We start from the raw sequence: 23,078 nt of genomic DNA on the forward strand, positions 1-23,078 counted from the left end.
GGCGTGACATTCTCAAGCTCAATTTTCCAAGAAAGAACTAGTCTACTTATTCTTAAAAAAATAATAGATGTACCACAAAATCCATGAGGAGCATACAAACTGTCAGCTCTTTCTTTCTGACATAGTTCTCACGCGTTGCAAAACACGAACAAACTCATAAAACAAGGAGAAGTCAAAACCTGGGACAAAGTCACTCTCTGGAGGAAGCTTAGATATTGAGTCACTGCACGGCTGCTGACAAATGATAAAATCAAAACCACCGAATTTCCTCATCAAATTTTCAAGCTTGTTACTTGTCAACTTTTGAACATCTTCGATTTGCTCCAAGTGCCCAGTCTGTCTCGTTGTCTCCCACCACCTCCTTAGGATCTTCCTCTTCGTTGCGGAAGTTTCTACAGATACAACTCCTTTCAATTTAATGCCAAGCCGGTGCAAAGCAACTTCGACCCCACCTATTCCACTGAAAACTGAGAAAACTGTTAATCCTTCTGGGTACATCGACTTCAGCGCAGAAAGATGATAACCCAAAGTATCTGTCTGAAAGCAATATTTAAGTGAGAGAAGCCTTTCTGCTAAACTGCATTCGGGAACTTGAGTGTGACTCGATGGGTAGCCTAGGATGCGCTCTAAATATTCAGGCTCTATAGGGCCTAATTTGTGTTTTCCAACCCACACAAGATTAGATGAGCGACAATGATGAATGATGTCCCTTTGTTGCTCAGGAGAGGGCAGCCCATGAGAATTCGAAAGCAACCTTCCAAGCCTATCACAAAGATTAGATATCCCACTGGTTTCAGAACTGATGCACATCACTTGCTTCCTTGTATCCCACGAAGGCCACCATTTCTTGGTATGTGGCATTGCATCCTCAATGGTCATTGGTGGCTCAGGAACAATGCGAAACCTGTTCTCCGTGGGGAGATTGTGTACATAACCTTCCCTTCTACTCAAGGACGAGAAGAATTGAGTATTCACGTATTCAGGCTCAAGACCATACAAGAACTGAGAAATTTTTGCCCAGGAATCATATGCTAAACTCACAATATTTCCATAAAAGAAATATGGAGGTTTAGCCACCATTAGGTTCACACTTTTGCCAGGTTTGTTGTTGAAAAGTTTAGGAATTCCAACTTTGCCAGTTTCAGGGTCAACTTTTTCTTCCATCCATGTTGGGTCAAGGAGAGAGTTTGAATTATGAACGTACTCTTGTTTTGGCCTTTTCCCCCTACGCTTTTCTTCAGCTATCTGCCTGGACGACCTGAACTGAGGAACAGCATTCGGAACAACATTTGAATCATCACCACTAAACTCTTGCTTAAGCCTCTTCCCTAAATTGTTTGTTAAAATACCACCCCTTGATTGAGAAACTGCATGTGGATAGAATTCCTCGTTTTCAACTTTAACTGAATCATATGATCCTGTAGCATAAAATCTGGAACCTGTTGCACTGCGTGAAGGGGCTGAGTACTGCACCAGATATATTGTTCCAAATATTAGTAAACCAACCTAAATGATGAACGATATAGACTATACAGTTTCAGAAATAAGCAGTTATGTGAGAGAAGCAAACAAGCAATGACTAATGAACATAGCCATTAGAGATGGAAAATTATATTTTAACTTCTGACTTGTAAGAGTAAATAAACAGAGACCCGTAAAACATGCACGAGATTATGCATATGTGCTTCAACAAGGAGATCCAAAAATTGGTAAGGCCATCTAGGACCATTTAATTTTAAAACAAATATATCATTATTCGAAGGTGAAAGATTAGGATTAGGTTAAGGTTGTCAACACAATTTGGCATATCTCTCATATATACATAATGTCATAAGTATTTCACATTAGAATGAACTACTTGTAGTGGCACTTTGATAGCAAAAACCACCAAAAAAATTTTATTTGGACTATAAGAAGTTAAATAAATTATCCAAACACAGCATGTCGGCACTTGAAAAGTCATTAAATGATTATAAGAATGCATCCCGACCTTAGTTTCTTCATAATAGTTTCCAGAAATTTGATATTTAATGATTGAGTCCGCAAGTTCAGAAATTGGAGCTCCTGAACCTGAAACAGCAAATGACTGTTAAACATGATTAAGTAATAAGCTAATAAAATTGTATCACCCTGCATAGCAACAAGATGGAGTTAATCATGGTGTCGTCACAAGTGATTCATCCCCTTCAAATTCCAGTAGAGAACATCTAACAATTCACATTTCAAAGAAATTTGTTGTGTTGAAAGGAACTTGGTAGCAATGTCACCACTAATGATTATAATAGCAAAAAGGTCAGGATAAGTACTATTTTTACAGTTACAAGTTACAGCATTCCACTGAAAAATATGATTACATTTAAAGTAAAATGCAACCAATTACGTTCTTTCTTTCCAGCTCTAGTGGAGCAAATTATATAAAAGACTCACCAAACCTTTCAATTACCCAAGAAACTTGATTCTCAGAGAAACCCATTTCAAGCAGACGGAGTGTCTTCTCCATGGTCCCATATAATTTTTCATCATTAGCATCCTGCGAATCAGAAGGTTAGATTATTGAACAGTACAATACAAAATCACAAAAACGCAAACACTTGGTGAAATAGCTACTGGACAACATGGCAACTATGTAAATGCATGTTCCAGCGACATTTTTGCAAACTTGTTGCTTCAAAAAAGAACATTTAATCAGAGAGGAGAAAAATCCTACCCTAGACCATTGTCATTATGACACGTACTTAAAATCCCTTCCTCACCGTAATGACTTCTGTATGATTGCTTAAGTTGGGGATGATGAGTTCAAAGGTGAAAGGTAAATTTTGTTTTCAGTAATCTCTTATTTGAAATCGAACTCTAAATGTAGACCTTGTTTAGAAATAGGACTAGATAAAAAAATGCAACATATTTTAAGAGACTATAGACAGATTTAACACAACAATGTCCAGTTATGCAGTTCCATAAAGTGGCATGGAAAAAGAAACATAACTTACATGGAAGAGTTAAATTATCTGATATGTTATTATCATGGTTTTCATCTGAAATGTTATTACCATTTTGGCATCCAAAGTGGCCAAAAGAATTGATAGATTTACTAATTCCAGGTTTATTATTTAAGGTCCAATGGGACTAGCGAGCAAAGTTCAACTTTCTACGAACTATATGTGTCATGCATATGCATTAGTTTTTTTCTTTTCCCAAAAGACTTGAAGCATATATTGGACAAGTATCGCACAAATATAATGAATTTTGTTGCCAATATCCAAAATGTCATGAGATGGAATAACAATTTAATCAAGGATCATAGACCTCATTTTTTTCTTCACCACCATGAGTTGTATCATCTACATCATTTTCAAGTTTGACTGCTGTCTGAGCAGCAAAAATAAAATCCACCAAGTCATCAATTGGAGCGTCTTCACCTGATATGGAGCACAACGAGATTAACCGCCCTATATTGAAATGTTGAACATACTATTGTAGGAGATTTTAAACAGCAGGACTAAAAAGAGATAAAAGCCAGCAATACTGATTCTTTTTTAAAGAATTTATGCAAGTATTAGGAAGTTTAACAAACATGAATATGAAATGAATTGTGCCATCTAGGCGTGTGCCGAAGCTTTCTTAATTGTGTATTAAACTCATAAAAATATTCACCATACCCACGCTCAAAAAATTCAAGACCCATACGGAGTTTGAACAGATTCCTACTTTTACAGAAGCTTTCTTATGTTACGTACTCAAGTTCCAATAATGTAAGTTTGTGGAGCTCTTCCCCTGGTTCAACATCTGTGAAACTGTTAACAGTAATAGCCCTAAACTTAACAGGAGGTATAGATTGGAATAAGCTTCATTCCATATATCAATCCTTAATCCAATTACACAAGAGTGTATTCAGATACGCCTCATTAGAGGAGCCTAAAACCAAACACATTGGGATTTATCCACGTAACACATAAAAACTTATGGAAAGTACGTGGAATTGCAGACTAGTCATGAGCACAAAAACTGTCCACCAGTGAGTGTTCCCTATTTTTTCTTTTCAATATAAAAAACCAATACAAGTCAAACATTTGCATTTAAATTAAAATTTAGAATTTTCAACCTACCAAGCTTATCAATTGCAAACTCAACTTCGTTTGGAGAAAAATTCATCATCAGTAAGGATGCCCTTTTTTCCTCATTAAGTCCATCTGGCAAATCTGGCTCCTGCCAAAAGTTAAAGAAGCCTTAGCATGTGCAAATTAAGACAAAAAATCACATTAAAAAAAATATATATATCATAACATGATATGCTCCTTTTATCTTCATCACGACAAGAGAGGCAACTTATTTGCTTTATTAGAAAATTTCCACATAAGTTAAGCTTGCTATGTCTTAAGCATCACAAAGCACTTGTCACCGAACTGCATAATCTACTTTCAGTCACAACACTACTGGAGCATTGGAAGTCACTAGCATGGTTACCAGTGACTTGTGAAGATCAATCACAAAGAGTATACTGGGTACGTAAACCATAGATTCAGAAAACAAGATCACAGTAGTTTTCTCAGGTTACCTCTTTTGGTTCAGCAATATTAGGAATCTCTGGATGACTGCTTACATCCTTGTCATCAAATAAGCTATCCAGAGAATCAGATGATCCAGAATCTGACTTTCGAGAATCCTATTCATTCCAAAATAGGTTAACTATAAGCATTCAAAATTCCTTGGTAAATACATGACATGCACTTATAATTGAAAATTCAGTGATAAATTCACCGGCCCTCCCACATGCAAATTATCAAGAGACTGAGAGATGTTGCACCAATGCTAGGATGTTCTCTTCAGTATTTCGAATTGAACTAACAAATGATTCTGGGAAAACCATTCAACTGAAAAACATATACAATAGGAACGTCAACAAAAAACATGTCACTTACTGGATACGACAAAAGTGTCTCCAATAACAACTCTGTGTCGCCTTCACCTAGATTTGAAGAAAAATACTCGATCATCAAAATTTTGGAGGAAAAAAAAACATTATCAGATTGCGAGATCCGGATAATGATAATAACACAATGAGTGCATTAAATGGGATCCATCAAGACTCTGTGGGTGTACCAATATGCGTGTGTGCATGTATTCAGCCCACGTCCAGTGTTATTTACTTCTAATATTCTAAATCTACAATGCCACTGTTAACCCCACCAACCCTCACCCATATTTAGTAAGATCAAATCTAATAGAGTTCACAGTTTGGCATGACCTACCCTTTTCTTCAATCACTTTGTCCACAAGTGATGGTGAAAATCCCATTCCAATCAAATCTGATCTGGAATTGCTACCCGATGAACTTGCGACATTGTTCTGGAATTGCAAAGGAAGAAAAGAAAAAAAACAAAAGTAAGCTAATAACAAGGATTATATAACTTATCTCATACATCATTTCTCAGCCAGTTTCAAAATTCTACACAATTGACTTAGTTAGATATATCATATATGGTGAAATTTCTTCACATGAACTTGCAAAAGTATCATAAAATGGTGGCTGTACCCCGAAATGGTCTGAAAATGCAGGATCTGAAGGCAACTCAGAATCCAAGATCTCTTCTTTAGGCACCATTGCCTTCTCATATTCCTGTTCTGATGAACTTTTTCTGTTTGAGTAATTTGTCATATTGACCTATACAGTAGAAATAGAGAGCACATAAATACACGGATAACATTGAACCATCTCCAAAGGATAATGTAGGACTAGTACAAAAGCATACCTTTTCCAAAATGAAACAGATAAAGCAAAGATAGAAAAGATGAGTTTACAATCGACAACAAACCGCATAAGCTAGGCCGCCAATCACCCTCTACAAGAAAACAACCCTCAAGTTTAGACCTTTCAATGGGGAGTGAACCACCAAATAACGTCTTGATTCGTAAGGTCACCATTCAGCAATATCTAGTTGATTATATAGTGCGGCATATCGTTGTCTGCATTATACTAGTAAGCTACAAACCGCGAAATCTATGTATCTAACCAGTCAGCCCTCTTTTGTACTTTCGCATGAACCACATTACACGACACGATGCACCTGTAACGAACCCTAGCGAAAGCGATCGAGCTTATGAAGCCATGCATTATATTTCTTACATGAAATGAAAGTGCTACATTTGCAAACATACCAAATGCTCAATGTGCAATTATGGAATAGAATCATATCAATAATCCCCATTAGCAAAGTAAATAATTCAGCTAAATCAAAATTCACATACCTAATCACCAGATTAGTCATGCAAATTCATACAATTAAGCCCCTAATAATTTAACAAACAAAAAAACATCTTACTTTCCTCCATTTTCTCAGCAACCAAACAGACCGAAAAAGAACGCAATTACAACAGAACGAAAACGAACAGAGACAGAAACAACTTTAAGAAAATAAAATCTAAAGAGACGTTATAATCTTCGGCTACAATTATTTGAGCTGAATGAAAGAAGGAAGCGCGCATGCACACGCCGTTCGGTGGTCGGCGACGTACCTGCTCCGAAATTCAACGGCAGGAGAGGAGCAGAGTCCAAGCGGCCGATGCAGGGGCGCGTCGACTGCACTCTCTCCCGCGAAGGTTCGTTGGGAAACAAAGTGAGAGAGCTGCGAGAATCGTATAGAACAACTGAATCACTGACTTGTTTGACTACGGTCTTATTGGTTCTCTACTCTTCGGAGGTTACGGCGTCACTGACTGCCGTTAAAGTCTCTTCTCTAATAGGAGGACAATCTCTATACAGTTAAAAAGGAGGGGTCACGGGCTTCCGTGCGTTTACTGACTGTGTTGGTGGTGGGCCATACGTCCCGGAAAAGGAAGCATGACTGACACGTGTCATGATTAGGATGCCACCTCTTTTGTTCATTTCACCCGCCTGATTTCTCTGCAAAATTGTTATTAGCACTCACCGACTGCTTGTCGCACTACGCATCAGTCAAATTTGGGGCTGTTTGGTGAGTGCTTTTAAAAACCAAAAGTGCAGATAATGTTTTTAAAATTAATTTTTAGTAAAAATGTAAGTTAATTATTAAAAAAATATTTAAAGTAATTCATGCAAAAAGTACATAATTATTGATTCTTGAAAACGTTTTCATGTATTGATTGAAGAGTAATGCTAAGACGACTAAATTTGTTAACAAAATTTTATAAACTAAATGACATTAAAATTGATTACTGCATAATTACTTAAGCGGTGATAAACATACTCTATTCCTATTTGTAACATATCACTTAATTTATAAGTTTTTTATAGAAATTTAATCTCACTAGTATTACTCTTGCTTGAAAGATTAAAATAGTCAAGAAAGGGTGGTGTTATTTCCACCTTAATTTTTCTCCTTTTCCAATTGCAAATTTTTGTTTACATGACTAAATTTAATGAATGTTTGATTGAGACTATAAATTTCACCATGAAAAATAATTGCATATTTAATGCATTACTAAACTAACTTAAAATAATTCAGGCTTTTCGAGGGACTAATTTATCCTCGACTCTTGCTTAAGGCTCTTAAAACATCAATTTAGAAAGAGATTAACAATTAATGAAAATTAGTTACCCAACACTTTTTAGCTCCTAGTCTCTCACATCATTGGGAGAAAAAAAAAATTTTAAGACAATTAGATTTAAGGAATAATGGCATTTTGAGAGGCTAAGTAGAGCTTCTAGCCCCTAATCCTTGCCCTTTCCACTGTACTTGCTCTAAAAGATAAAAAAGTCATGAAGCAATCCTACCATCTTTTATGGACATTAGGAACTAGATGAGAGGTAGTGTTATCCACTCATTTTTACTTTTCACACATCCCTCAAAATTTTCAATCGTCGAATCGAATGAATTGAAGATGAATGGACAAAAATAACAAGAGTGCGTGAGATATAAAAATGAGCGTGTGAATAATACTATCTTTAGATAAAATGTGGGAGAACATGAGCACAAATTGTCCAAAAAACTTCTAAGAAAATTACACTGCATTTAGACAAGAAAATTTTAAATTACTAAAGAACTCTAAAATAACAAAAAACTGAAAAGACGGAATTTTATTCTCTAGAATTTTTTTTTTTTTTTTTTTGTTTAGTTAACATTAAAAAAAATAATAGATTTAAGTAAAAAATTTAGTAGTGGCGGTGGAGACAACGGTGATGATAGTGAGTGGTGGTGGAGACTGACAATGGTGGATGGCGCTGGCGGCAGTGAGCGAGTTTCAATTTTCAACACTTCAATACTAGTAGGCCTGCCTGTTGAGCGACTTTGGAGTGGTATCAAAGTTACATGAAAAACTAGAAATTGAAGACATCAATTGCATGAGAAATATCAAAGTTTGGTATCCATCCAAATGCCAGAAATAAACAATCTGCGGAAAAAGAAAAGCGAAGAAAAAGAGGTGTAAATACAATATTTACATTTGAACACAAGCATTTATTCAATTCAAATGCGAAAAATAAACAGTGCAAAGGGAAGAGAAAAGAGGTGCACAAAAACAAAACCAATCATACAGAAAAGGAACCAAACTGAACAAAGCACAACTTTCTCTCAAAGACTTGGAGATAATGTTAATTGCTATCTTGCTTTCTTGAATTATATCAAACTGTATTTTCCTCCTGATTTGAGCAACAAACCCCCGAATAAATCCAGGATGTAACTAAAAAGTATGGACCAGAAACAAATGGACCAACATAACTAAATCAGAGGGGGTTAAAAACAACATCAGAGTGAGTATTGCACTTTACCATTTGCCGCGAGTATCATAAACCCGGGATTTGATGAACCCTACGACAAAGCAAAAATATAGTCGATAAAAGGAAACTGTGAACGACTGCCGAATCATTTCTCTTGAGGTTGAGCTGCATTTTTGATAATAGACCCGCCCTTCTCTAGCTGTAACGCTCTAGGATCCAGAGGGATTGTTCCAACTGTTAAATTACCCAAGGATTCAGAATACCCGTTAACTCTTACGGGCATTGAGCCTACAGTGACAACATCAACCTTTCCGGTGTTAGTAACAGCAGCAGCTGAAGATTTTGATCCTGCCTGCTTTGGAGTAATAGTGAGGGAATCAATTTTTAAGGTAGACACGGCATCATCTTTTGCTTCAATTGCCTTCCGCTCAACATCTTCTTTCTTGATACTGGCGTTGATAACACTTGAGTTAGAGGAAACCCGCTCAGAAGTAGAGACCAAAGTCTTTTTCGCGTTGTTAACATCATCATTAAGTTTGGTGACTTTTTCGTCCTTAATACGAGGCAGCTCACCCACAGAGTTGTGCAGCTTGCGGGGAGGACCCAGCCCAGGTACTAAAAATGGACTTTCAAAGCTTCTAAGTAACCTGCCTCTCTCTTCCTGCATGATTTTCTGACGGTCCTCATAGTACATAAAGTCATCAAGTAAAGATGTCTTCAATGTGTGATTCTTGAATATTTTCAGCATCTCCAAGCCTTTCTTATACATAATCTGCACAGTATAAAAAAATAATTAACCACCACCCAATGAAATCATACCCCACGGAGAGACGGTGACACATGATGATGAGGAACCCACTGCTAAATTCAGGACACATTTTCATAGCACATACTCTTAAACCCTAGATTTCAATTAAAGGCTATGAGCCTACTTGTGGTTAGATGCACACAACCATTTAACCATTCTGCCCAGTCTGGCAGTGTGGATTCCAATCCTCCAAGTCGCATTTCTCAGTAACACTAACCACTATACATGATTAAACCACAAGCTAGCTACAAAACACCATATTGTGAAAGTTGCCCAACAAATCACCCACAATGGAAGATTTGGTTAAGATAATACAGCGAAAAAAAAATATAGATTACCTCTTGCGTATCCCTGCTATTAGTCACCGGCTTGTTTTCATTGTTCTCCAATACAATGTGCCTGAAACTGGTATTTGGAACATCTTTAATAATGTGCCACTTAACAGGGAAGCTCCCACTCCATTTATCTTGCTGCCAAAAGTCCATATCCTTGTGAAAGTCAACCGGGCCACCCATCTCCGCTACGCCACAGAATTGACCACTTGCATTAACCTGTGCAAAGACAATTCAATATCAGCATAACCTAACGAATCACTAAAAACCTTGTTTCTGATGGTTTATAAATGAGATAATCGATAAAGGTGAACAACTATACATATTTTCAACAAAAAATAGTCAATAGGTACAACAGAACTCACGGAAAAGAAAAGGAAGATAGGACAGGCTCTATGTTTTCCTGCAGCTATTCTTTGAGCATCTTCATATGCACTATTTAGTTTCTTGTTGCCATGGGGTGTGGATGACCAGACATTGTATTTGACGCTTTTGTGAACATCATCCTCGCTGTATGATTTTATTACAAAAAATTTTGCATCCGTGTAGTCAACGGGCAGATCATCCTTGTTATATTTATCAGTACGGATAATGATGTTTCCTTGTGCATCACGATCTCCTGCCTTGGTCGTATAGGCTTTCACAGCTAGTTGATTTTTTAACCTGTTGATTCTAGGACCACAATTCTGCTCACCCAATGCCTCCAGGCCACCATGCACATCATTCAAGGCCCTACCAACATGAAATTTTGGTCGAAACTTAGCCGCAGCACCCCTTCCTTGAGCACTAGATCCAAAGTTAGATAAGCCAGTAGTGACGGGGATTTCCACCTTCAAATGATTAGGTAATACTTTCCCATTTGGAAGGTTATCCACAGACGAAACCGACCCAGATGCACTTCTAACCTGTGAAAGCATTAGGGGAAAACTCAGAAAGGATTCTGTTTTAAAGGTCCTCAAAAGAACCAGATATCAAGACAGTAACAATTTTATAGGTGAACAAAGATGATCATTTCAGAAACTTTATTGGTAGAATTAAACACCCAAAAAGTTAAAGACCATAAACCTGGACAGAAAAAGTAATACCTGATTAACATGTGACGAGGCTGGGGTTGGAAAACGACCAGAAGAAACACCTCCATGTGTCACAGCATGCTTGCTTGATCCATTACCTCTTTGACCTTCTGATACCTTTGTCAAGGGATTCATCTGATTTAAAGAGGACTTCGAGGAGTTAGGGTAGCCTCCAGAAGCTGAATTTAAGTTATATTTGACCCCTCTTCCATCGGGTCTATTAACTGATGCTCCATTATCAAACAAGGAGTCAGGTGAACTGTTGGGAATGGCATCTTGTTGAACAACAAAAGGGATGTAGGAAGGTGAAGAGACAGAGTTCTGATAAGGGGGGATGGTATACTGTTGGCCATCAGCGCCTATCATAGCACCAGGTATGTAAGGATTGTATGGGTTGTATGGAGACTGTGCATATCCATAGCTAGGTGTATAATATACAAAAGGCAAACTTTCATTCTGTGCACCCTGTTAAATAGGACGAATTATGAGAATCATCACAAATAATCACTAAAGTACCAAAAGTATGTGTGTGTAAGAGAGATAAATCACTAACCGTGTACTGGATATCTGGACCATCAACGCCAAAAATCCTACCGTGGTCCTCAAATTCACCGGGTGATTCAAATCCTGTCCACATTTATTCAAGTTCCAACACAAAGTACAAATGAGACAAATGAGCCGCCAAATTGATCTACCAAAAGAGAAGGGCCAATAAATTTACCTGTACAGTAATACCCATAGTTTGTGGCAGCGGGATAATACATGCCCTGGTCAACAACAAACTCAGGAGCTCCTTCATTGTACATACCTTCAACTTGTTCAAAGGAACTTGGAAAATGCAGGCCTTGTTCCATGTTTTGAATCTAAAAGCCAAAGACACCAACACTCAAACAACTCAGCAGGAAATTACAAACTGAATTCACCACTGGAGAAAATATTACTGCTCAATCGAATGTCGAAAAATTTGTAAGAACATACCATATAAACCTCATCATTCGCATGTTCAGGAGCATTAGACATTTCCATTCCAGTACTGCCACCCCTATACAATACAATGATACAGAACGTCATCATTCAGTAGAGTCAGGAAAGTAAAATGCAGAACCATCCTCAAGCAAGTAAACCATCTCTAGAAAACAGTAAGGCACCCGCCGGTACACAAGATTTGTTCCCGTTATCACTAGCCCGGGATGAATCAAACATGTTCAAAACAATTAAAGAATACCCAAACACTAGAACAGAAGAATTGGCTTCTTCTCCACCATCAATCACAAGCAGAAATTGACCCGATACTTAACCGAGCATTACACCATCCGACAAGGAACTCAAACCCAATTAACGGAGTAACTGAACTTATTTATCTTAATTTTTTTGCACCGAGGTATGAATTTTCAGCTACTACAAAGCAATCATGTCAAAAAATAACATGTCCTACGCAATACCAAATAAAATTAGATCTGATTAATCATAATAACGCGAAAATTCAACTTCCAAAAACCCAAAAATTCAATGATTCCAACAAAAATATCAGGAACAATTTTTAGAAAAAAAAAGAAAATTATATTCCTACTCTCAGACTACCTTCTAATGCTAAAAAATTCGAACACAGAACCTGTAAACACAAGGAAAAATAGAAGAGAGGGACGAAACTGCAAGGAAACTTTTATTTGAGCTCGGAGAAAAGACAGTACCTTAATTTCTAAGCAAGGACGTAAACGAAAAAGAAGAGAAAAGCTTGAGGAGTGAGGGGAATTACCAATAAATAAGCTGAATCAATCCGCGGTTGACCTAGAAAGTTCTAGGAGACGGGAATCGAATAATTTGCAGAGAGTAGAGGGGCTTTTCTGCAACATCACGTAATATATATATATATATATATATATTATATATTACTTTTGAGGGCGAAGCAGACTCGCTTAAGAAACCCTAACCATGAGGGAGAAGCAAGGGAGAGGGGAGGGGGGCTTGGGCAGGCGGTTTTGGTGTGTGAATGTAATATTGAGAGAGCAAAAGAGAGATTCCCCCAATACGCAGCGTTTCGAGGGGGAAACTTTTCAGTTTCGCGGTTTTGTTAAATGTCGAGATTGCCCCTGAGCGGCATTGGTAAAACTCGAAGACCGCCCGGGGGAAATGCGTAGCGGGAAAGTGGTGAACTTTGTCTGGTCCGCCAAAAGCTTGAAACGACGTCGTGGTGAGAAGAGCGGTCGTACGCTCACTGCTTGTGGTTTGTTCTCATGAGAAGATCTATCGCCGACTAGTGGCGGCTGCAATTCTTTTAATTCTATTTTTTGGAAAAAGCCAAGAAACTTCCTACTTTATAGTTACCAATAAACCTTCGACATCATGTGAATTTAAAATTTGAGGGGGAGTGCTTGAATTTATGTGGTCTTAATTATTGTTTAACACATTAATTTTATGATAATAAAATTAAAAAAATTAAGTTTATAATTACGTGTCATTCAACAATTCATGCCACATAAAGACCACACTTATTTTTGATGTGGAAGATTTAATCTCTTGAAAGAAGGATAGGCTACCGTGGTGATACCAATGCAGTGTCGCAAAATACCCCTCTAATGTTTGAATTTTTTTTTCGAACAAACGTTATTATCTACACTAAGGGGGTGAGAGAATGGATTAAACCTCACAATATATTAGTGATAATGTGGTTCAAGTTCGCCTTTGGCGATAATCGAATTGAAAATCTCTTACTTATAAGTAAAAATGAATTACATTGGACCATAATACTAAATATATATGACTTTATGATATGGTGAATGAAGCTCTTTTTATAGTAGATGAGAGTTTTTTAGTCCAACCTGGATTTGGGATATGTAGAATAATTCTCAAATTAACGATTAAAATCAAATCAAATATCAATGTAACGCAAAATTTAACGAGAACAACATATTGTTAGTTAAGGAGAAGGGTATTGATTTTAATTGTTTCTTGTCACTACAGTTAAACACTATCTGGAACTATCTGGAACAAGTTTATTATTCGATTCCTACCAAAATATTTTTTTTTAGGGTTGACCTTATCTTGACTTATATGTTGGGTATAAAACTTACCTTTATTAGTTGAGAATTGAAAGGAAGATTTCTCCCATTATTCTTGGTGTGCTTTTTTCGCATGGAATATATTTCTCTTTTTTCTTGGCAAAAAAAATATATTTCTCTTTAAAATATTGCTTCATAAACTTTAGTTTTTATACAACAATACATGAAATTTCATAATTTTAGTTTACTTACATAATAAGTCAACCATAATAATTATATATTAAACTCACAATCTATTTGAGTTGAACTTCAGATCTTCGACCACGCTTACAAATGAAAATGAATGTCAGTAGATTAGTAGGTCATATGGTTCTAGAGTCGTGGATATGAGACTGGCACAAGGCTTCCTTTGGTAGGTGGAGGGTGTTGGTTCCTCCTGCATGAGTACGTAACTTACGTGTTATATATTTATTTAATAAGATATCTTTATCTCAGTGTGCTATTTTAATTTACGTATTTATAAAAATTAAATCAAACTATTATTGAATGAGGAATTAAACAAGGAAAAAAAATTTACGTTTGATTTATGAACGTTATTTTAGAAAGATAGACTATAAAAAAATATAGGATATATGTTTCTTGTCACCTTAATCATAGTAGCTAGGGTGCCCTTGTAAATTTATAATCGATGATAGCAGCTTATATGGAATGAGTTCGTCGTTCTTGTAGTGTCCCGATCTAACAAGAATATGGAAGAAAACTTGCACATAGCAATATATTATTAGGTTGAGATGCCGCGTGACGGTAAATCTATTTTCTCCTAACTGAGACTTAATAGCAATAACCACTTTGATGCTCTACTCAATTATAAGCTCGTGACGTTCATAAATTAGTGTGACAAAAAGATAAACGCAATATATTATATACTTAGGCATAATATTTAAGACTTGGAGACCTAGTGATTGCAAAATAAAGTGAGACTATTTTTGCTTTATGACTTAATATTCTTGGTTATATTTAGAATTTGGAAATCTCAAAAACTATATGCTTACTTGCATGTGGATGGATGTCTTTTACATAAAAATATTCTTATGTATGCGATAGGCCAAAATGTTCTTTGCTCAAACCTTTTTAGGGCATATAGGGGCCTTTAGTCACCTGGGGTCTCCCACTTATATGCTGAACATGGTGACAAGTTTTGTAATTAGGTAGAAATCTATAAAGGAGAAACGCTTTATTCTCTCGTCACCTGTTCACCACGTGACAATTGCTTATTGAACGGGCAGTACACTTCTTCAACACATGGTAAGCATATTAGACGGTGATGCCACCAAAACTTGGTTGCATGAGAAAATCTCTTCAAAAAGTTACCCCGAGATCTCTGGCTTGGATCCCAAAGGTGATCCACCGGCCCTTGCTGGAACCTATAGAGGGGTGAACTAGACAACCTATCGCTAAAGTGTTTTGCCAGCATAAAAATGGAGGACAAGGTGAGGAAAGAATGACACCCAAGTACCAAACCAAAATATGAAAGCTCACTGGCATTAGGATATGAACTACAACTGGCTTGACCACAGATACGTGCAATTTTCAAATCGTTGACCCGAAAAGAAAACCGTAACTGCTTCACATTCACAGTTAGTAGTACCTAAATCACATTACATCTACCCACACATTCCTGAACACAGTGCTTTGTGTGTGTGTGTGTGTGTGTGTGTGTGTGTGTATGAGAGAGCGAAGTTAAACATAGAAAAGTTACTTGAAAAAATAGGTTAATTCTTGACAATATCTAGTAAAAATAAGCACCTAAACTCCGTGTGGGAAAGGTGTAATACATGTCTTTCCCAATTTCTCACACTAGACACCAATATTCCGACGAGCTAATGTCCTCTGCAATACTCAAATTCAACCGTTGAATGATCAAAATAATAGACGGTGCTTGAAAAGAGTGCTCTAGAGCTCTACCCTAACACATCCATCGTCCAGAACTACCTCCAATTACCTGGAATGACCTTCCACCACCGGCAGAAGCAGTTGGGCAGGTCAGCATGTCTTCATTTTACTGTATATGTATCATCCAATTCATTCCAGGAAGCCCAGCCCCAACATACCGCATACAAGTATTCTCACACCAAAAAGCAAGCTTCGCAGATCGGCATAAGCGAGACACTTAACGAACCAAAACTGACATAAATGCACCACACAAGGACTGGAAAAAGCAATCTGTGTCTGGATGGTGAGAAGGGTTTCCCCCTCCACCCAAGGACAGGTTTCAGGTTAAGTCGCTGGATGATGAGAAGGGTCTCCTCCAACACCCTGTGTATGCACTGGCTCAGTTTCCTCAACCACTGGCAGTTCGCCCATGGGCTTGGTGTCTGGGGACGTAGGAACCATCTCTGGTACAGGTGGAGCCCCAAATTCAGGAACAGGATCCTTCACATCAAATTTCGAAACGCGTGGCGGCCTCTCATATCTTTCATAACTGGGGCTCCGACTATGGTTACGACTACGACTTCGGCTACGACTGTAGCTGCGACTACGGCCACGGGACCAGCTCCGGCTACGACTCCGACTCCTGGTCCAGCTCCGACTCCTCCTACTCCGGCTGCGGCTGCGGCTTCGACTCCGGCTTCTGCTTCTGTTGATATCCCATGTTCGAACTCTGTCAGGGCTACGGCTATAGCTTCTGCCTCTGCTCCTGTCAGGAAAATCAACTCTATTATCAAATCGTCCCCGTCCACGTCCCCCACGCCCATCCATACTGTTGTACCGATCTTGCGGGCCACTGCCATTTCTACCCCAACCAACATTACCACCACCAGGACCACCAAATCCTCGGCCCCTGTTCCCAGGCCCAGAAAAGAAATCGCCTCTCCCACCACGGCCACCAACAGCACCATCCCTAGGGCCACCACGACCGCCAAAGCCATCTCGCATGCCGCCACGACCACCAAAACCACCATCCCTCATGCCACCACGACCTCCAAAACCCCCATCCCTTGTACCGCCACGACCACCAAAACCCCCATCCCTCATTCCATCACGGCCGCTGGAATCCCAGCGGCCAGTACCACCATTAACAGGCCCACCAGAATCAAAACGGTTCATCGGATTCCTATCCTTGCCAAAACCAGCCCCACCACGTAGAGCAATCTCTCGCACCTCTGGGGGCACTTGCTGGTTAGCTCCCTCCAGAACTTTAATCAAATCAGCTGCATATTTCCAGTCTTGCTCGGAGAAAAAGGTGTAGGACATCCCAGTTGCGCCAGCCCTCCCAGTTCTTCCAATTCGGTGAACATAGTCTTCAACACCAGTAGGGAAATCATAGTTTACCACCACCCTGTAACATGAGAAACTCTGTAAGTATAATGTCTTTGAAACAATGTTGAGGTCTAATTCTAAGCTCAATCATGATCTTTGTCCTAATGCATCGATATTTTTTCATTAATAAACTCAACATGTTAAATTGGAAATAAAGAAGTGCATTGAAATGAGTTAACCTTATATCTTTGATGTCAAGCCCACGAGCAGCAACGTCAGTGGCAACTAATACTGGGGATTTTCCACTCCGGAACTGATTTAAAACCCAGTCTCGCTCACCTTGAGATTTGTCCCCGTGAATTGCAGCAGCCCCAAAAGTGCGTCCAATACTACGTGCAATCTGATCGCACAACCTCTTGGTGGAACAAAAGACAATGATCTTAGAACCTCGTTCTTGGGATCTTAGGATCTGCTCCAAGCGCCTTTGCTTCTCCATTTGTGGAACAACTTCAACGTACTGCATATTCATTAACAAATCATTTTGCGAGGTGAAGTAATAAAAAGGTTCCTACTTCTTTTTGAACGTATAAAAAGGTTCCCATTTCACAAACAAGTTAATAGTACAAATATATTCTACCCTACGTGTGCGTTTGAAAAACCCTCAGCATAAAATGCACATAAAAAAGGAGATAGACCATCACACAGACCGGCTGTATATAATTATTGATGCGAGCCAGAAGTGAAGTGTACGGCAAAGCTTATGGTTCCGTGTTATAATTAGATTTAAGTTTAATAGAAATTTTTTGCATAAGATTTCTTATATGTGAGTAGTGATACTGATCAAAACTGAAAACATAAAGCACCTGATATGACAATTGTAGTTCTATGATCATAGCACATTAATATACTAGTTACATTATCCTAGAATATGTGCACTTGTCAAAACACTAAAAAAAATGTACTCATTCAGAAATTACCTGTGTGATAGACTTGTTTGCAGCAAGCTCATCAACGTTGCCAATATTCACCTGTACAGGATTAACGAGAAGGTCACTTGCTATTTTTCTTACTTCTTTGGGCCATGTTGCTGTGTACATAAGGGTTTGTCTGTGCGGGGGTATTTGATCCACAATTTTACGGATTTGAGGTTCAAAACCCATGTCAAGCATTCGATCTGCTTCATCAAGTACAAGTAGAGAAACTTGCCGAAAATCAATCTTCTTCATTTCTAGTATGTCATTAAGACGACCAGGAGTTGCCACAACTATATCTGCTCCACGATCTAACTCTTTTAGCTGAAGGCCCTTTGGAGCTCCACCATACAAGCACTGAATCATGAAGTTCAATCACAGTGAATAAAACATATAAACCAAAATGAACTGAAAAAATGAAACAATCATATCAATAAAGTCAAGCAATGAGCACCCACCGTGCAAGATACCCTAGAAGCTCGCCCAAATTTCAAGACCTCATCTTGTATCTGTGTTGCAAGCTCCCGTGTTGGGGCCAAAACCAAGACTGTTGGGCCATTCTGAGAATGATTACGGCGTTGTCTAAGAAGAATGAATGCAGGCATCAAATAGCCCAAAGTTTTTCCAGAACCAGTTTTCGCAATTGCAACTATATCCCTACTTTGAAGAGCAATTGGCCATGTTTGTGCCTGAATTGGTGTGGGAGATGTAAAGCCAGCAGCATGAATCTGAACCAATAACATAGGTCTAAGAGATCAGGAAAAAGTTTAAGAATGTCTCATGCAAAGATAGATGACAAATATTGTATTGATAGAAGAGTAAGATGACAAAAATGCCCATGGGTATATGGTTGCTTACACAAGCAACTTGAGGCAACAAAAGAGGGCATAAAGACATAACAGGTGGAGCCATTAAGTAAGAAATCCCAGTCACATAAGGTGTGATTTGGATGAAGGGCTAACCACCCTTTTACAAGATAGGCTCCAACAGTTCATTTTGCAGCCAAATTTCAGAATAGTTGTTGCATGTGTAAGTGTGCCAATAGCAGTGCAGCGTACGACATATGCTCCTCCTCCGGAGCAGATATCGCACCTGCGACAAGTGAGAACTGATGAGTTCAAAAGTAGAAGACACATACTAACACAAAAATGGAATGGTATGGATCTCATAATGGATATTTATAAAATATCAGAGAACAAACAAATCCAGGGGGGAACGTAACTTACCTCTCTCAATATCTCTGGAGGAAAACCAGTGTCTTCAAATGTCATGAACGGTGCAGGAACATTGTCACCCTATGCAATTAAATGCAAAAAATTGAGGTCATAAAGAATACACATTAGTTTAACACGCTATTGTGTCCATAACAACTATAAACAATAAAGCACCATCTCTTATCAAAACCAACATCATTTTGTATCCACTCCTCAAAACCATTTTCAGTGCTGTTCAAATAAATTTACAAGCATTCCCACATTCCCACAAATACATCCCAAGCAAACAGAAATACAGACCGATGCAGTAACTTCATGTTGTTGCCGATAAACTTCAACAGGTGAAAGACTAGTAACACTTGTAGGTCCGGCATAAGGGGGCTTCACCAAAGAGTTATTTGGGAAAGGTGGACCACCTGTTGCTTGACTGTACGCGTTATGCATGGGACCTGGCATGGTATTCAGTGCATTGGCACGACCAGGTGTAGCATTTTGAAATGGAGGACCACCACTCATACTCATCTCCTGAAAAAAAAATGGCATGACATAATGAGAAATCAGTTAACTTTCGAAGAATGCATTTAAATGTAAATAACTTACATGGAAACCTAACAGAACGTGGCAGTGATATTAATTAAGAGATACCTGCTGACTTCTTGCAATCGGAATAGATGCAAGTTTGGGTTGCTGAGGACCTGGTGGCCCTTCTTTATTACTATTGAAGTAATAGTCATTTCCACCTCTACCGTGGAAATTATCTTCATGACCCATTCTTAATCCTACAGGAGGCACATTTGACTGCTGACCACGTATCATTGCCGGGTCCATTTGATTTTGGAACCTAGAACCATGTTGATTGTGAGGCAAATCAGCCCCAGGTTGCTGCAAGTGACCAAAAGAGGAAGGGTGTTGCATGTTTCCTATAGGGCCGCCAAATTGTTGGGGTGGCCCTTGATGAACAGACCTCTGTGGCATTTGTACTGGATTGGTCCCAGTAGGAAGATTCTGCACAGATGAGGCACCCGCAGGTTGAAATCGAGATGGAGAAACACCAATTTGATTTCTTTGTTGAAAATCATCTTCCTCCCTCTGAGAGAATGCAGGTTTATATTCTTGTTGATTTGCCAGTGGTTGCCCTTGTGCACTATGCATAGATTGCTGTTGTGAACTTTGCTGCCCTTGGGGAGGAATGCTTTGCTGATAAGGGATATAATGCATCTGCTGATGTGCAAACTGATGCATTTGTGACCCGTGGCTCTGTGGTGTGTGTTGCCCCAGTTGCTGAGGCATTTGCTGACCCGGATGCTGCATCATATGCCCATGATGTTGCATGGCCTGTCCCACTTGTGAACTCTGTTGATGTCCAGGTTGAGCCATTTGTGATCCCTGCTGTTGAGCATATGATGTTGGATTCAGCTGTTGTGCCATTATCTGTCCATGCGGTTGAGAATACTGGTTTATTTGCGACCCCTGCTGTTGTGGAGCTTGTGTTATCTGCTGCCCATCCTGAGGCATCACTCCGTTCGGTTGCATTGAATGAGCAACAGGAATTGCAGCCAGCTTTGGTGTGGTAGTAGCAGGAGGTGGGCCTGCTGGCAAGGGTGGCGGCAAAGAAGCCGGTTTTTCATACTGGGTAACGTTAGTTTCAGGATTCCAATAGTATAACAAACCCGTACTACCATCAATCAAACCCTTCCACGGATTTGGAAGTGTAGGATCATCAGGCGCATATCGTGGACCGGCTGGCTCCACTGATGCCATGACTAATACTGATCTACAACGTATCAAACCATTCCATCAAAACATCGACATTGCAAACTCGTTTCGCAAAATTGCACCAAATAATAACCAAAAAAAAAAAAACTAATACAATCAATCACACATATGGAGTTGCAAAACAACCTCAAATCAAAAAAATAATTGTTTAGTCTTCTGAAGTTAGGATAACCTAATTTAGTGCATGTCTAAATGCCACAGAATCTATACAAAAGAAAAAATAATCCAAAATCCAAAAATTCAATTTCTGTTCTTACTTTACCAACAGTTTCTCACTTCTCAGAACCCAAATTTCGTACAAAATTAAAACCCCGTATCAAAATTTGAATTAACAAAATACATCCGAAACGTTCAACAACCAAGCATATTCAAACTTAGAAAAAATTAAATACCCAAAATTAGAAAGCGAGGTAAAATCAAGCATATAATTCCCAATTCGAAAAACCCTAAAAAATCACGTACCTCGTCGAATATATTGAGCAGCGGCTTCAAAAAACTTCTATTTCTTTGGTATAAAAACAATCAGAGAGCGACGCGAGAAACACAAGAGGTAAATTTTCCGGGAAAATATTTGCTGTTTTGCTTCTCGCCCTCCGTGGGTCGGAGGACTGATTATATGAGTTGTGTGGGGAGGGGGCATGGAATTTCAATGTAGGGTTATGGGGGTAAATATCAGCTGCACCGCCAGTCCAGAATCAGTGGTGAACCTTGAAATAGACGGTTGTGATTAAGAGTACGGTTATTTTTACCTGCATCTCTTAAATTCACCTTTAATTTCACTTTGTCTCGTATAATTCAAAAATCATTACATTACCTTCTAAAATTAAATCTGTTCTACTTTATTATATTTCCGCTTTTCTGTTCAATAGTCGATAAAGTTGTTGAAGTTAATGAGTAAAAATTTAATATCATAGGCTTATTTTTAGCTACATCCTCTGTGAAAGTTAATTTTAATCCCACTTTTTAACCCCTAGAACTTCATTTTAATTTCAATTTGCCTCTAGAACTCAAAAGTCGTTATCGTATAAATCTCCACTATGAATTATTGAATGTTAGCTATTATAAATGTTAGCTACACAACGCATATTGGAAATGAATTTGATTACAAATCTATATTATAAATTTCAATATAAATCTCCACTGCGCGTTAACATTTAACAATCAGAAAATAATAAGATTACAATAATAAATTAAGGATTAGAATTTTTTAGGTTGCCATGCTTGAGTTGCAAACCCACATGACGGAATCTGCTACAATTCCACGGACAGCAAATCAATGTTAGAGAAAGAGTGGGAGGAAGAGGCTGGATTGATAGTGAGGAAGAGAAGAGGGGAGTTCTCACCGGCAGGATTAGATTGGTAGTGGCAGGACAAACGACGCCAAGAAGTTGTTCTTTTCTTTTTGGGTTTTGGTTCACCATTTTACCAAATATTTATTTTTTCAAAAATGCATTCTTTAATTTACATCAGCATATTTGATGGCCTTTGAACGAATTAGATACTTTGTCTACATGGATATGCAACCTGCCTTCTTGTGGTCATCTGCAGTAGAATCTTACTTCATGACTTCAAGGCAAACTTCAAATTTCATGCTACTACTTTCTAAATTAATACGGTACATTTTGAAGATCGACGAGGTTGTAATTGCTGTGTTTTGAATTGTGCTCACCAATTTATCAGAGAGATTATATGTTCATCGACTGTTCGAGCTATTTCTAATGAACTCGATTTGTACGTTGGATTTTACGTTCCGCCAATAAATCTATAGTTTTATGGGTTTTATTTTTGTTGTTTAGTCTAGAAATTTGGTTTTTTTAACTTTGTCAGCAAATATTTGGGATTCATATTTTGCGTTCACAATGAAAGAACAAACTCATTCCGCTCATCTTTTCACAACGAACGGAAGATAATTACAACGTCATCATCTACGAAAATTAGTCGAACGACTTCATTTT

The 23,078-nt window shown here is 38.4% G+C and overlaps 3 protein-coding genes across 7 annotated transcripts; all 3 read right to left on the minus strand.

Annotated features, from left to right (window-relative positions):
- On the minus strand, nt 1-6,677 carry LOC137737171 (probable inactive DNA (cytosine-5)-methyltransferase DRM3). 2 transcript variants are annotated; one of them, XM_068476571.1, is made up of 10 exons: nt 6,511-6,677; nt 5,531-5,659; nt 5,247-5,343; nt 4,917-4,963; nt 4,553-4,660; nt 4,104-4,203; nt 3,304-3,416; nt 2,428-2,530; nt 1,991-2,070; nt 1-1,467 (listed from the first exon to the last, which is right to left on the minus strand). In XM_068476571.1, the coding sequence occupies exons 2-10, from the start codon at nt 5,651-5,653 to the stop codon at nt 103-105; spliced, it is 2,136 nt and encodes a 711-aa protein (XP_068332672.1). In that variant the 5' UTR covers nt 5,654-5,659; nt 6,511-6,677; the 3' UTR covers nt 1-102. The 2 variants fall into 2 exon arrangements, with proteins under 2 accessions (XP_068332672.1, XP_068332671.1); XM_068476570.1 differs by lacking the exon at nt 6,511-6,677 and adding an exon at nt 5,748-6,487 and having other exon boundaries at nt 2-1,467.
- A 1,718-nt stretch (nt 6,678-8,395) lies between these two features.
- Nucleotides 8,396-12,795, minus strand: LOC137737078 (YTH domain-containing protein ECT4). 3 transcript variants are annotated; one of them, XM_068476438.1, is made up of 8 exons: nt 12,659-12,795; nt 11,881-11,944; nt 11,624-11,765; nt 11,456-11,529; nt 10,915-11,367; nt 10,195-10,734; nt 9,836-10,048; nt 8,396-9,461 (listed from the first exon to the last, which is right to left on the minus strand). In XM_068476438.1, the coding sequence occupies exons 2-8, from the start codon at nt 11,926-11,928 to the stop codon at nt 8,835-8,837; spliced, it is 2,097 nt and encodes a 698-aa protein (XP_068332539.1). In that variant the 5' UTR covers nt 11,929-11,944; nt 12,659-12,795; the 3' UTR covers nt 8,396-8,834. The 3 variants fall into 3 exon arrangements, with proteins under 3 accessions (XP_068332539.1, XP_068332541.1, XP_068332540.1); XM_068476440.1 differs by lacking the exon at nt 12,659-12,795 and adding an exon at nt 12,594-12,652; XM_068476439.1 differs by lacking the exon at nt 12,659-12,795 and adding an exon at nt 12,484-12,563.
- A 2,846-nt stretch (nt 12,796-15,641) lies between these two features.
- Nucleotides 15,642-21,733, minus strand: LOC137736927 (DEAD-box ATP-dependent RNA helicase 40-like). Of its 2 annotated transcripts, none has more exons than XM_068476251.1 (8): nt 21,586-21,733; nt 19,993-21,116; nt 19,648-19,872; nt 19,360-19,428; nt 18,592-18,861; nt 18,140-18,490; nt 17,402-17,679; nt 15,642-17,241 (listed from the first exon to the last, which is right to left on the minus strand). In XM_068476251.1, the coding sequence occupies exons 2-8, from the start codon at nt 21,106-21,108 to the stop codon at nt 16,179-16,181; spliced, it is 3,372 nt and encodes a 1,123-aa protein (XP_068332352.1). In that variant the 5' UTR covers nt 21,109-21,116; nt 21,586-21,733; the 3' UTR covers nt 15,642-16,178. The 2 variants fall into 2 exon arrangements, with proteins under 2 accessions (XP_068332352.1, XP_068332351.1); XM_068476250.1 differs by having other exon boundaries at nt 19,993-21,121.
- Between the last annotated feature and the right edge of the window lie 1,345 nt (nt 21,734-23,078).

The sequence above is a fragment of the Pyrus communis genome, chromosome 6 (assembly GCF_963583255.1).
Source record: "Pyrus communis chromosome 6, drPyrComm1.1, whole genome shotgun sequence".
Classification (NCBI taxonomy): domain Eukaryota; kingdom Viridiplantae; phylum Streptophyta; class Magnoliopsida; order Rosales; family Rosaceae; genus Pyrus; species Pyrus communis.